Source organism: Diadema antillarum, unplaced genomic scaffold, assembly GCF_040938485.1.
Source record: "Diadema antillarum isolate AM-2024a unplaced genomic scaffold, OU_Dant_1.0 seq00000725_RagTag, whole genome shotgun sequence".
Taxonomy (NCBI): Eukaryota; Metazoa; Echinodermata; class Echinoidea; order Diadematoida; family Diadematidae; genus Diadema; species Diadema antillarum.
Genome location: NW_027271628.1, coordinates 927,042 through 941,320, shown reverse-complemented (window position 1 = coordinate 941,320; position 14,279 = coordinate 927,042). Strand labels below are relative to the sequence as shown.

The 14,279-nt window shown below is 36.9% G+C and overlaps 1 protein-coding gene across 1 annotated transcript in view; it reads left to right on the top strand.

Annotated features, from left to right (window-relative positions):
• Positions 1 to 14,279, top strand: part of LOC139738157 (scavenger receptor cysteine-rich domain-containing protein DMBT1-like) — an 88,154-nt gene that overhangs the window by 70,755 nt on the left and 3,120 nt on the right. Inside the window, exons 18-21 of the mRNA XM_071648819.1 lie at positions 327 to 656; positions 2,094 to 2,426; positions 10,915 to 11,238; positions 11,789 to 12,091. Of these exons, the coding sequence (XP_071504920.1) occupies positions 327 to 656; positions 2,094 to 2,426; positions 10,915 to 11,238; positions 11,789 to 12,091 (1,290 nt within the window). The remainder of the gene's footprint in view (positions 1 to 326; positions 657 to 2,093; positions 2,427 to 10,914; positions 11,239 to 11,788; positions 12,092 to 14,279) is intronic.

The following is a 14,279-nucleotide window of genomic DNA, read 5'->3' as shown; positions in this document are numbered from 1 at the left end:
GAATCCTACATTTCCGTCTTTTCCTTTTGGCAAGCACGCTATCGACTGAGTCCCCCCCCCCCCCCCCCCCCTCGCCTCCGCCCTGTGTGATGATACAAATAAGTGCAGTCCTAGAGCCTATTATCTCTACTAATAGAATCATCTCAGTGAAACGTCTTCCATGGCTTGATATTAGAACTACATCATGTCCTTTACTAATTATTGTTACATAATTGCTATGCCGGCGCCTTTCCGATATCCCACTTGCTTCGGTGATAAGAATAATGTAAAAAATGAGAAATGTATGAAATATGATTGCCGTACAAAATGTCATAATTTCCTGCAAGGTGACGTGAGATTGGCTGGCGGTCCCACGTCTAGAGACGGCCGACTTGAAATCTACCACAACAACGAATGGGGCACTGTGTGCAGTACGACCTGGGGTCCCGAGGAAGCAGAGGTAACCTGTCGTCAACTAGGGAATGACGGAGTGAACAATGTGTACTACTCACCCACACCTGGTAATGGACGAATCCATCTGTCTCACGTGGGCTGTATTGGAAATGAAACTGGACTTGTCGACTGTAACGTTACATACGGTGATGATGGTAACAGCTCATGTACACACAGCAAAGACGTGGGTGTTGATTGTTACACTTTACTTAGAGATCCAACAGGTAAGTTCGAATTGAGAATATGGACCAGAATTTTCGACTGTATTCTCAATTATACCACATTTCCAGTTTGATAATAAGGAACATCTCTGAAAATCTTGTAAGAGCTTGTGGTGTCATCATGCTTGTATGGGGTCGGGCATATTCGTCAATGTTGACTTCAGAACATACAACATCATTTCGAAGTTACTTGTTCCGAAAACCAAATCAAAACACGCTGTGCTTGACAAAATGTTATCCCCATTCTTTTTTTATTTTTTATTTTATTTATTTATTATTATTATTATTTTTTTTTTGGGGGGGGGGAGGGGGGTGTTGTTCGTGTTTGCTTTACAACATCATGGAAGTTTTAGTTGTTGTCTACTACAAGTGCAGGTTCACACTGTAGAGACTGAGGAGCAGTCGATTCCAGAGTTTGGTGGCAGCCTGTCTAATACTTTAAAGGGGCATAGTCCCGGTAGTGTAGAGGGCGCTGTTGATGATACTGCCGATCACCGTCAGCATTGATACGAAGATTACCGAAGTTGTCATCAAAGAGATTTTTCTCCTCCCCACCGCAGTCACTGCGGAAAATCTCTTTGGCTGTCATCAAGAGTAAAGTGCGTAGGTGTTGCTAAGTAACGTTGCCTTCGTCGTCTTCTCTGCGCATCGCGCAGTCTGTAGTAATGCCAGGGTACGTGCCTGCATAATGTGCTTGTTATTATGACATCACAAAAGAAGTTTGCTAAAGCTGTCATCCCCCTCAGCCGAATCATGAGCCGAACTGTGATCGGACCACTGACTGCAGTGGCTGGGCCGGCGCAGGTGTTATAAAAGGTGTTATATATATAAAAAAAAAGGTCAGAGAAAACACATAACCTTACCGCCGCCATACTTCAAGATCTCTATCTATTTCTATTTTACTGCCGCTTAGGTACTTCCGGGTTGAAGAAAGTGTGGGGGCCCAAAGTGATGACACCTTATGTATTCCTTTGTATGGTGCACAAAAAAGTGTGGGGGCCCGAGCTCCCACGGCCCCCACGGCTGCGCCGGCCCTGAGTGGATCGGACTTCTTCGGACTCGGGGAAGTGGGCCAAAGCGTAAGCGCTAAAGAGGAGTCGATAGTGTAGGTCTCTTAACCTAATAACCATTTTGCCTGTCGAAAACACATCTGGTGAATCATGAGACAGTTTTGTAGCATAAAACCCTGTTGACAGCGGGGTGACGTCGTATGTACTAGCCATGAAAAGAAGTGAACATAATCATCAAGCTTTCATATATATGGCATTTTGCTTTAAGGCCTGTTGCAACTTTCATGATATCAGTCATAACTGTGCAGACTTTTATCTGGTATTTCCTCCAGTCTAGAATCATCAGCGTATAAAACAAAATATCATGATACCCTTAAATCATCAGATAGCCTGCATTTTGATAGATGAAAATATTGCTCATTTCCTGCAGCTTTGCAAGGGGAAATTCGCCTTACCGATAGCACGACAGTACCAAGAAATGGTCGCCTGGAAATCTACCATGGTAACTCTTGGGGCACCGTGTGTGGAGACGGATGGCATCAAACTGACTCGCAAGTTGCTTGTCGGCAACTTGGCTTCTTGGATGCGTATGACGCTACCGAGATCGATGCACCGAGGGGATTCATAGGGCCTGTCCATCTATCTGATGTCAACTGTACTGGGGACGAGGTTGCACTTTCTCATTGCCCCCACGGTGGTTTGGGAGAAAACGAATGTCGACATGCCAGAGACATATGGCTGTCATGTTTACGCGACTACTACGGTGAGTGCCTATTGAATTGGAATTGAATATTTTTGCGTGATTATTTTCTCTGAAAAGTGATTGTGGATAAATTCAAGTGGATTTGGTGACATCATGATGTCATAGGATGACAAGTTTCCCATTGCCTTACGAACGTAATTTCGCTTTCCCCCTGATAATTTCTCCTCTACGGTTTTCCTGTTGAAGTGGGTCATGATTGCATTCTTTTCAAGCTGCCTCTGCGAAATTATAAAACATTTTACAGATTGATATAAAAAAATGAATATGCACTGCCAGGAAAAAAAAAATGAGAGTACCTGTTCAATATGTATGGCCTATATATCTTCAACCCTTTTGCCGCGGCCTTACTTATAGGAAGTTTATGGGGATTTTAAAGGTGACATGTAACGTATTACTATACAGCGTATACGATACCATGTCTTTATCATCATTTCTCGCATAGATTCAAGAGGAAGTATTTACATTCTCCGCATCTAATTCTTTTAGAGATATGAGAATTAGCGGTGGAAAAACCCGATAGTTTGTATGGTGTTTGCGTACCAATCAACCAGAGGAACACCCTAACCTCCAAGTCTACTATGCATACCATACTTTTTGGAAAATCATGTTCAACTTCAAAAAAAATTGATAACGTTTTATTTCTTGTTCTATTTCGAGGCAAATGACAAATATGTATACTGTTTGTGATAGGCAAATTGGATATATTGTGATTATTTATCCTTTATAGGTCCGACTTCAAGTCAGTTGACATCAGTCATAAGCAACCATGCTTATGAAATTATTTTTGTACACCTGAAGATGAAGGAGGGACATCACAGGAAAATCAAATTGTTAAAGACGAACGCACCTTTCCGCAATAGAAAAAATGGTCTCAGAGTCAAAATTCAACCATAAAGTGTATGATACACAACAGAGGAACAGAGGGCTGAAGGGTGGGTGGGGAGCTGCCCCCACAATTTTGTCACTTAGAAATAAAAAACAAACAAACAGGAAATAGAGTGTCGAAGGTACCGCCCCGATCCTATCAAAGAAAGGGGGGGGGGGCGATGGGAGCACTGACCCTTGACCCCAACAACCACAAGTACCCCACGATCGCCCTGTCCTACCATAATTACATTTTGTCAATTCATTTAGTCATTTCAGTCAAGTTTTCCACACAATTTATATTATTTTTATAACATACATCTACAGATACAGCTTGTAAGTGAACGGTGTTAATTCTTTGAAATCCGGTGCATCAGAGTATACAGACTGAACATTAAATGATATCTTATGGCACAGAATGGATTTAATTTAGTCCAGAATTTATGTCATATTCATATTTGAAAATCAAGATAAGATAAGAAATGATGAGAGAATGACATTAGACAGCCTTTTACTGCACGTCTGATTAAAAGTCGTTTGTGTTAATGGCAATGACATTTTTTGGCTATAAATGTAAACTCATAAGTAAAAGCTCACTGGGACAATAATCAGATTCTGGTGATACTAATGATATTGTTTATAAGCATAACAAGTTATGAGTTGTATTACAATTGTAGTTACTATGATTAACTTTCATACCTATAGTTGGTTCCATAATGTTTATTTAATCCATCTTCCCATTGCACATATAACTGATACCTGGATTCATCAACATAGTACAGATGAAATTCTATATTATGAAGGCGATGATTCAATTTTCTGGTGCATTCATTTTTCTTAATCCAACGAAATGACAAGGGCAGAATCTGTCAAGAATGACTCCCACTATATTGCTAGCGCTCACACTCTTGATTTCAATCGGATCTGGTCTTCTTTAACCCTATGAAGCCCAAGGGGGGGGGGGAGGGCACATTGTGCCCTACCATATTTTCGTTTGCCACTCCTACACCCTATACTCGATTTCAACCAAATTTGGTGATTTTTTCAAGAATCTTATTGCAAACATTTTTATATATGTCAGATATTGTTGGTTGCCATGGCAACTGTAAACTGACAACCATGTTCGTCAGATTTTGCATGATTTTTCTGTTCCAATTTCAGTTAACAATATAATAATGGATGAAATAGGAGTTTTCTTGGTTGTAATTTGCTGAAGAACCAAAATGTGAAGTAATAATGGTTGTGAATTATCCTGGAATTGATCTTCTAATTATTTCCTTTATTTTTATATGACATATGCATCAAACAATAGATATAATAGAAATAATCGAAATTACAGCATTTTCCAAAAACTAACCTTTTATTTTGTGTTATCTTCACACAAGCTTGGCCTGTAACATCATTTGTTTATCATATTATCAATCTGCAAATTAAAAATGTTTATATTTTGGAAGTATGAAATGTGATACTAATATGCAGTGGTTCAGGAGTTATCAAGAGTTATCTAACTGATCGCAAACAATATGTTTTTTGAACAATCATAATTCTGATATGAGAGAACTTAAGTGTGGCGTGCCACAAGGTAGTTTATTGGGCCCGCTGTTGTTTCTTGTTTACATTAATGATTTTTTGTGCTTCGTCCGATGTGTTATCGTTCATACTTTTTACCGACTATTCAAATGTTTTTTACTCACATGAAGACCCAAATACTCTTGTGCAGACAGTTAATTCTGAATTACAAAATTGATGTGAGTGGATACGAGCAAATAAGCTGTCTTTGAATATCAAAAAAAAAATATATATGCTTTTTAGTAACACTTTAGATAATTTGAATATGGACATTTGTTTTGGTTACGCTGTCTTAGAAAGTGTTTCCCATATAAAGTTTCTCGGTATTACAATTGATAATAAACTTTCTTGGAAATTTCATATTGATAATGTCTGCAAGAAAATTTCACGTAACATAGGTGTTATTAATAGACTAAAACTATCTATTCCTCAACATTCGTTGTTTACGTTGTATTCATCTTTGATATTGCTCTATTTGAATTATGGAATTTTGATATGGGGAAACACACACCAATTATTATTGGATAGGGTTCTACAAAAGAAGGCTCTTCGCATTATTTGTAATACCGTTCCATATTCTCATACAGATCCTTTGTTCTTTGACGATAAGATTCTGAAAATCAAAGATTTGTTTTTACTTCAATTAGGGCAATTTATGTATACTTATAATAATAATTGCCTCCCGTTTATTTCTAACTCCATGTTTATGCGCAACCGGACATACCCAACTAGACAGTCAAATGGATTTCATTTACCTCTGTTAAGAACCTTGCTAGCTCAGCAGACTTTTATTTATGTAGGTCCAAGATTCTGGAACTCCCTTCCTACGGATATAAAAAATGCACCTTCATTGAATTCTTTTAAAAAGAGATTGAAAATGTGTCTTTTGAAGTTTTATAATGTCACCGAATGAATTTGATTTTGTAATATATTTCGTAAGCACGATATTATCTTCTCTTCTTTCACTACAGGCTGTGTTCTCTTGAGGCATCAATCAAATTTTTACTGCCTGCTAGTATTCCATAATGTGCTCTCGTCCTTACAGTTACAATCTCTTCCGCTGGAAAGCAGCTCGTTAATGTATCACTTTCGAAGACACTTGGCTAGCTGTCTCTGTGGGCTTTCGCCCTTGGTGTATGCATCAAAATGATTTAGGCTTTTCTCTCTCTCTCTCTCCTTTTCCTTGTTTTTTGTTCCTTTTTTCACACTTTTGCTTTCTTTTTTTTTATTCCCCTCTTTCCCAGTTTTCCGCACTCTTTGTAGTTCTAAGTTTTTCACCTCCTTTTTCCCCCTTTCCCTAAGAGGTACCCACATGATATAAGCATAGTCTTTTGAGTGGGTACCTCCATTTTTTTTTCGCAGAGTGTATAATACAGTGTATTTTTTTTTTTTTTTTGTACTGATCATGTAGACATGAACATATTGTTAATCCTGTCTGGTTATGTATATTTTCAACGACTCTCTTGTCAAATTCATAATATTGTTTCTTGTACATTCTGTTGAAAAAAAAAAGTGAAAATAAAGGTTGAATTTTAAGTTCGAATATGTACCCATTCCAATCAATACATCATAGGTTTCATATATTTCTTTATATTGTATTGAATAGCGCCCCCATATCTTGACCTTGACAAATTTCAACCATAACAATAGTGAAGATTGAGTTGCTTTTCCTTTTTGGTAAATATAAAATAGAAACATATATACTGGGGATAAAGAAATAAAAAGAAAAATAAATGATTTTAGCATATTTCCTATGTATTAATTAATATTTTGGTAAATAGCGCCCTCAGTGGATGACCTTGAGAAATTTCAAATTCAAATGAGTCATGTAGAGTATGAGTTGCTATACCCATGTGCCCAATATGACGGTCATACATCATATAATAAAGAAGTTATATAGGGGGCACAATGTGCCCCCCCCCCCTCCCCCTTGGGCCTGGAAGGGGTCAAAAAAAAATTACGAGAAACTTTGCTGTTCATGTCACTCTCATTACCGAAATCGTGATATTGTACTCAGTTCAGTTATAAGGTTTACGTTTATTTTCTAAAGTTAATGTTAGAACTGATAAATTCAGAGCTGGTTTATTGCCGTTTTGATTCTATGTTGCTTTGCGTAAGGCAGATAGTTACGGTCGATTATTACTCTTCAATATTTTTTTTCTTTCTTGTGTTTTTGTGTGTCTATGCTCTGCAGTCCTGCAGATCATGTCAGTAATTTTGGTTCAGTCACTCCTCCTAATGGTCAGTTACAGCACGTCACGCACCGATGCACCTCATCGTATACATCCCGTGTATACGATGTGCACTGCACTTCCCGTTGCACCATGATAGGCCATTATTGCGTAATGTCACTCATTGTAAATGGATTTTGATTTTGGAATAGATGACCAACAGCTAGTCAATCACACAAGCCAGTATTTCACTATCAATGAATTCAACAGTCAGTTTTTTTTCAATAAGGCAAATCAGATTTGTGCTAATTTCAGTTTAATTCACCTTAATTCAAGAAGCTTAACTAAAAATTTTGATACGTTTGAACTATTTTTAAGTTCCCTCAATGATTTTCCATTCTCCGTTATAGGAGTCACCGAAACATGGTTGCACACCAATTCCCCGGACCTATTTGGCATTGAAAATTATAATTTTATTCGTAATGACAGAAAGCATGGCATAGGAGGTGGGGTTGCCATGTACGTTGATAATCAAATTAGATTTAAAATTCGAACTGATTTGGGTATTCAGGGAGCAGAAAGTTTATTTATTGAAATCTTAAATGATAATGAGAAAAATATTATAGTTGGTACCATTTACCGTCCTCCACAAAATGACGTTCAATCTTTTATTGACAACTTCGACCAATGTGCTAACGAAATTTTTGGAGAAAGAAAATCCATTTTTTTGATGGGAGATTACAATATGATTTATTACAACCCATCACCCATTTCCATGACATATTACTTTCCAACTCACTGCATCCCCACATCAATAAACCTACCAGAATAAATAACACCACCCATAGTAAAACATTAATAGATAATATACTGTCTAATGTTATAACTGAAACCTGTACGAACGGTATTCTTTATTCAGATATATCTGATCATCTACCGATTTTTATGATTAATGATAAATCTGTAATAACTCCAATACGTCGTCAACCCAAACAATATTTGAAAATGTATCAAAATGAAACGCCACAAAATATTGATTCATTGAATCAAGATTTATTTGAAGAACAATGGAATGACGTCTTTGAACTCCAAGATGTTAATTCTTCCTACGAATTTTTTTTTACAAAAACTATTAGATTATTATGATAAACATATTCCTTTAACTCCCAAAGTAAATGGAAGGAAAAGAGCTCGGCAACCGTGGATTACTCAAGGTCTTATACATTCCATTCTTACTCGAAACCGTCTTTATAAAATATCTCTGAGGAAACCTACTCCTGAAAACGTGAAAAGGTATAAAACATATAGAAATAGATTAACTTCTTTGATTCGAGTTTCACGTAAATCATATATTTCAAATAAACTCGAATCTAATAAGGATGATAAAAATGCTCTTTGGCGGATTGTTAATGAAATACTCAAAAAGAAACCTACGGAATGTCCTGATAGCATTACCCATAATGATAAAGTTATTACTACAAATTGCAAATATTTTTAACATTTTTTTTTTGTTAATGTTGGTCCTTCTTTAGCTGCATCTATTCCCATAAAAGATATCAAAAATTATAAAGATTACTTACCTGAAAGTAATCAAAACTCTTTGTTTTTTACTCCAGTAAATGAATCAGAAATTATTGATATTGTTCGATCTCTGAAATGTAGTAATTCCTATGGGCCTGACAACTTAAGGGTGAATTTTTTGAAAAAAATAATTTACCCCTTAGCAGCCCCTCTCACCCATATATTTAATTTATCCTTACTTAACGGTGAGTTTCCAGACTCTTTTAAAATCGCCAAAGTTATCCCCATTTATAAAAGAGAAGATCCATCATTGGTGAAAAATTATAGACCCATCTCATTGTTACCTGCAATATCGAAAATTTTAGAAAAATTAGTTTAAAAGCGTCTCTCCTCGTTTATGATTGAAAATGAAATATCAAATGTGAATCAGTTTGGCTTTAGGAAAGGATTTTCTACCGATTATGCTATAATCAAATCTGTTGATAATATTATTGATGCGCTTATTAAAAAGGAGCACATAATTGGAGTTTTTATGGATCTTAGTAAAGCATTCGACACTATTGATCATGACATTTTATTTGAAAAATTACATGATTGTGGCGTGAGAGGGATTACTTTGTCATGATTTAGAAGTTATCTAAGTCATCGAAAACAATATGTTGCATTTAAATCCAGTCATTCGTTCCATTTGAACGTGTCATGTGGTGTCCCTCAGGGATCTATCCTCGGGCCCCTACTTTTTTTGATTTATATTAATGATATCATTGATTCCTCTCCTCGTTTAAACTTCATTTTATTTGCAGACGACACCAATGTTTTTTATTCCCACAAGGATATTGTAACATTGGTTGATACATTTAACATGGAATTAAGTAATATTTCGAAATGGTTTAGAAGTAATAAGCTTTCATTGAATATTGATAAAACATGTTTTATACATTTTCATACGCTTCAATCCCAACCCACCCTTCCTCAAAGTATTTCTATTGATGATATAAACATTGCTGAGAAACATTCAACCAAGTTCCTAGGAGTGACCCTAGATAACAATCTAACTTGGAATACTCATGTCCAGAATATTATAACAGCAATATCTAAAGCAACTGGTGTGTTAAGGAGAATAAAATACTTAATTAATGATCAAACTTTAATGATGTTATACAACACCTTATTTTTACCATATGTAATGTACTGTAATATTGTATGGGGCAACTGTAGCAAAACCAAATTGAACACAATTTTTCTTCTTCAGAAAAAGGCTCTTCGTATATGCACACATTCAAATTTTTTGGCTCACACTGATCCCATATTTTATCGCCTAAAAACTCTAAAGGCCCATGATATACATTCATACTTAACTGCTATATTTATGTATAAACACATTCGAAATTTATTACCATTTTTCCATAATGCCCTAGTAACTAATGATCATATTCACTCATACCCTACCCGTCGTTCCCATGATTTTCATTTAAGTAATCCAAAGCTTTTACTTGCTCAAAAGTCGATTAGACATCACGGTCCGGATACATGGAACACTCTTCCTGAGGAGTTGAAACAGTGTGCCTCCTTGTTTTCATTCAAAGCAAACTTAAAGAAGCATATTTTATCACAGTATACTTCAAATACGAATTAAGCACGAGTAATTTATATGACTTATGTTGGTCTCCCGATAGTAGCAACATCGTAAGTCATTCCCTCTTCCAGTAAACCAATTTCATCATTCCAAATCCCTGCCTATCTGCCCCTGTGCACTCTCAAGCACTCGCACGCACATTCACCACCATCACACATCAGAGTTTATTTTCCCCTGCTATCTTCGCAGCAGAATTTGTATTGTTTACCAATTTACCTACCTACCTTTTCCTCGGGCCGGCCATCTTTTCAAACAATGCTTACAATGGCGGCCCTCTGCATTATCATTTCTTAAATATAATATTGTTATTGTAATCCCAGCTGCATAGACATGCATACTGTAATATCATTAATTTCCTTTTATATCGTTGTTTATGCAAGTCAAACGACTCTGTTTCAAATATACTTTGTATGTTTCCCATGTTCACGATTATTCAATTTATGTATATATTGATTTGCAGAAAATAAAGTATCAATCAAACAAAATAGCTTGGCTTTATAGGGTTAAAAGGCCAAGTAGTTTCATTACCTTGCAGTTTCACGAGTTCCATTTTGATATGTCACATAAAATGCACCATAAACTCCTCTGTTCCTCTCAGGGCAATGAAGACTTTACTAGATTCTAGTTTGTGTATTTAAAATGAGTTGAAAGAAATAGCATGAAAGTAATCGAGTCATTTATGTTGTATTCTTCGTGTCTAATTACTGCGAATAACGTAACAAATCAGCTCATGACGGCGACGTCCGAATTGTTGATGGTGAAAAACCTTGGGCTGGCAGACTTCAGATATTCCATGACCAGCAATGGGGCACGGTTTGTAATGACAGCTGGTCCTACGAGAACGCACTGGTTGTCTGCCGTCAGCTCGGCTTCGAAGGTGTCGTGTCGTCCTACGAATACTACCGGCCGGGGTACGGTCCAATCCAACTGGGTGGAGTGGCTTGTGCGGGAAACGAAAATACGTTAATGGACTGCTCGCGCAGTGAATGGGGTGTCAGTGGCTGCACATCCCACGAACAGGATGTTGGAATAAAGTGCACGGAGTGGGTCGGTAAGTGCTGTGACTGTGGTCTTAAAGTTTCAATTTAACATGACTCCATAATGTCGTTCTTGAGATTGTTTCTCTCATTTAAGGACATAATTGCAATCAAAGTTAATCAAAGTTACATACTATTTGACGGAGAGAAAATAAGCACAAAAATAACTTTTCTTGGCAGGTTGCCTTTTCGATCCTTTACATATACGCTTGCCTTCATGTTTTTGATGCTTATTACCTAACATAATTGGTGTGAAGCAACGTGAATGACTGATTTGCAGGTTTCTTGTTTTACATCAGGTGATCCAGTAATTCATGATAAATGTATAGTTATGTGAATATTAGTTAGTTTTGTGAATATGAAATGTGTGTATGGTTATTAAATGTACTAGTATACTGTATGGAGGAAGGGGGGCGTCCATGAATTGTAGGGTTTATATGTGGAAGGTAAATATTAATGGCATAGGATATTTGCTTGATGAAATACTTGTAATTAACCCTATGTTCTAAGTCTTCCTTCGGTAGTTACGTACTCTTTTAATCACCCATTGTCGTGTACATGAAGAAGGTGAGCTACGTCTTGTTGGCGGCCATGACTATGGTCGTCTTGAAATCTTTCACAACGACGAGTGGGGTACCATCTGCAACGACGGGTGGTCAACAAACGAAGCCCTGGTCGCCTGTCGCCAACTCGGGTTTCCTGGGGTTGCAATTGCGTCAAGTTATTACGGGATTGGCGACGGACCGATCCACCTCGACGACGTTTCTTGCACAGGCTACGAATCACAACTGATAAACTGCAGTAATAATGGATGGGGTATACACAACTGCCAACACTACGATGACGTAGGAATCCAGTGTTTGCAAAGTAAGAGTAAGCAAATCATACACTGTCATAACAACTCTTTACATTGAATCTCCTACAATGCAATATACCTGCAAAGACAATGATATACTGATACTATACTGATATTTTGACCGTTTCAAAAATACTTCTCCTCGTACAAAAAGATGTATGAATATCATCATGAATGGATTGATATCTACGATGATTATGTCATATCTTTCATTCGTAGATGCCTGGAATTTTCTATCTCAGATTTTTGTATCACAATATGGAGTTGATTTTTTTCGTTGCCAACTGGGTGGATCTAAATCTGAATCACACCACTGACTCAGATGACTTTTTTTTTTTGTTTAAGCTAACCCAGTGTGTAATCAACGAAGTGTAGGGTTGATACTTTCTGCAAGTGCCTGCGAATCGTGAGTAGTAGGCCCTATTTATGTTGTGCTAGAATGCGGCATGGTTATTTTTTTAATCATTTTTAGCAAGAAGGTATACACGTGTTTGTTCCTTAAAATATTCCTACCATTGACAATATCGACTTTACTGAATTGAACTGATCTTCATCACTTTTTGTTTAACAATGTGTTGACTAGGTGTGTTAGGGCGGACGTCCACTTGGGCGCGGACAAGCCCCGGAAGGGTTGCGGAAGCAAATTTTGTTATTTCGGCATCCTGTCCGCGACAAGCGCGGAATAACTTTGTGAATCAAGTTGTCCTGGGACATTCCTAGGACTGTCCGCGGACTGTCCGCGGACTGTCCGCGGACTGACTGCGGACATTCCTAGGAATCACTCCGGAAGAGCGCGAAATACTTCGGAATATGCTAATCGTAGCCGGGCAGCGCGGAAACATCTAGGATCACACCAGGAATGCACGCGGACAATCAGGATGCCTTCCGGACAACAAAAGTTAGGCATGCGGACAAACTGCGGACAATACCAGGAAAATGGAAAGGTATAAATTTGGCGCTGACTTTGACTTTTCCTCATTTGACTGCTAGCCGTCATTGAAGCTCCTTGTTTTGCTTCCGCAGTAGCGGCTGATATTATATTAATATGATTGGTCAATATCATTTGATAAATGTGACCACCAAAAGTCGAAGAATAGGATTGTCTGCATGTCGACTGACGACTCATTTTTTTTATTTTTGATTTGTCTCATCTGGGAGAACAATTTTTTCTCTGCCTACAGTCACATGGATGATATTCTCAAACTTTTTGAACCATAAAAAATATAATATACATAAAAATGTAAATGTATATACATATATATATGTGTATACATAATCATGTTGATAAGGTAGTCCACGTGTGGGCAAGATAAAAAGATAAGTAACAAAACTGCAACAAAGTTCATGCTGTATTCACCAACGATTTATTTCTTCACAAGAAATAAACCGTTGGTGAATACAGCATGAACTTTGTAAAGTTCATGCTGTATTCACCAACGGTTTTCTTCACAAGAAATAAACCCATGGTGAATACAGCATGAACTTTGTTGCAGTTTTGTTACTTATATTACTAACTGTTACTTATGTTACTATATATATATATATATATATATATATATATATATATATGTATATATATATATTCTTTATTCCCTTTTTTTAGACATGTGCTTTATCCATCGTGAAGTATATACATGTTTTGTCTGATACTTCTGTAGAGCATGCCAAAATGATCCTAATCATTAAATTTGTTTTTCGTTCTCTAACCCTCTCTTATTTTGATCACTTTTGAACAGTTTCAAGTCCGAATATTTTTTTTCATGCTAAGAGCTTACTAGCCTATTGCCAATGAAGTGTAAAAATGGGGAAATAATTGTAACCTACTTTAATTTACTTTTTTTGGGGGGGGGGGGGTTCAGCTGGGCTGTCAAATTGGACCATCGAGTTTGTTTGCAACTAAAACAAAAAGAAGAAAAAAAATATTAGGTAATAACAACTACGAAAATCATTCAGGTAAAGAATATTTCTGAAATGATTTGTGATGCTTAATGTGTACTTAAATATATACACTCAGCAAAAAACAAAGCAAAAGAAAGACAGAAATTTAACACTATTTCGAGTTCATGATTTATTGCTTTTTTTCTTTCATTTCACTTGAGTTTTGAAGTGACAGAAAAGTCTTCATTTTCCTCCATCATCTTTACCTTTCATTGTTATTTTGGGCTTCAAAGATATTACATTGTAATGAGGCCACAGGTA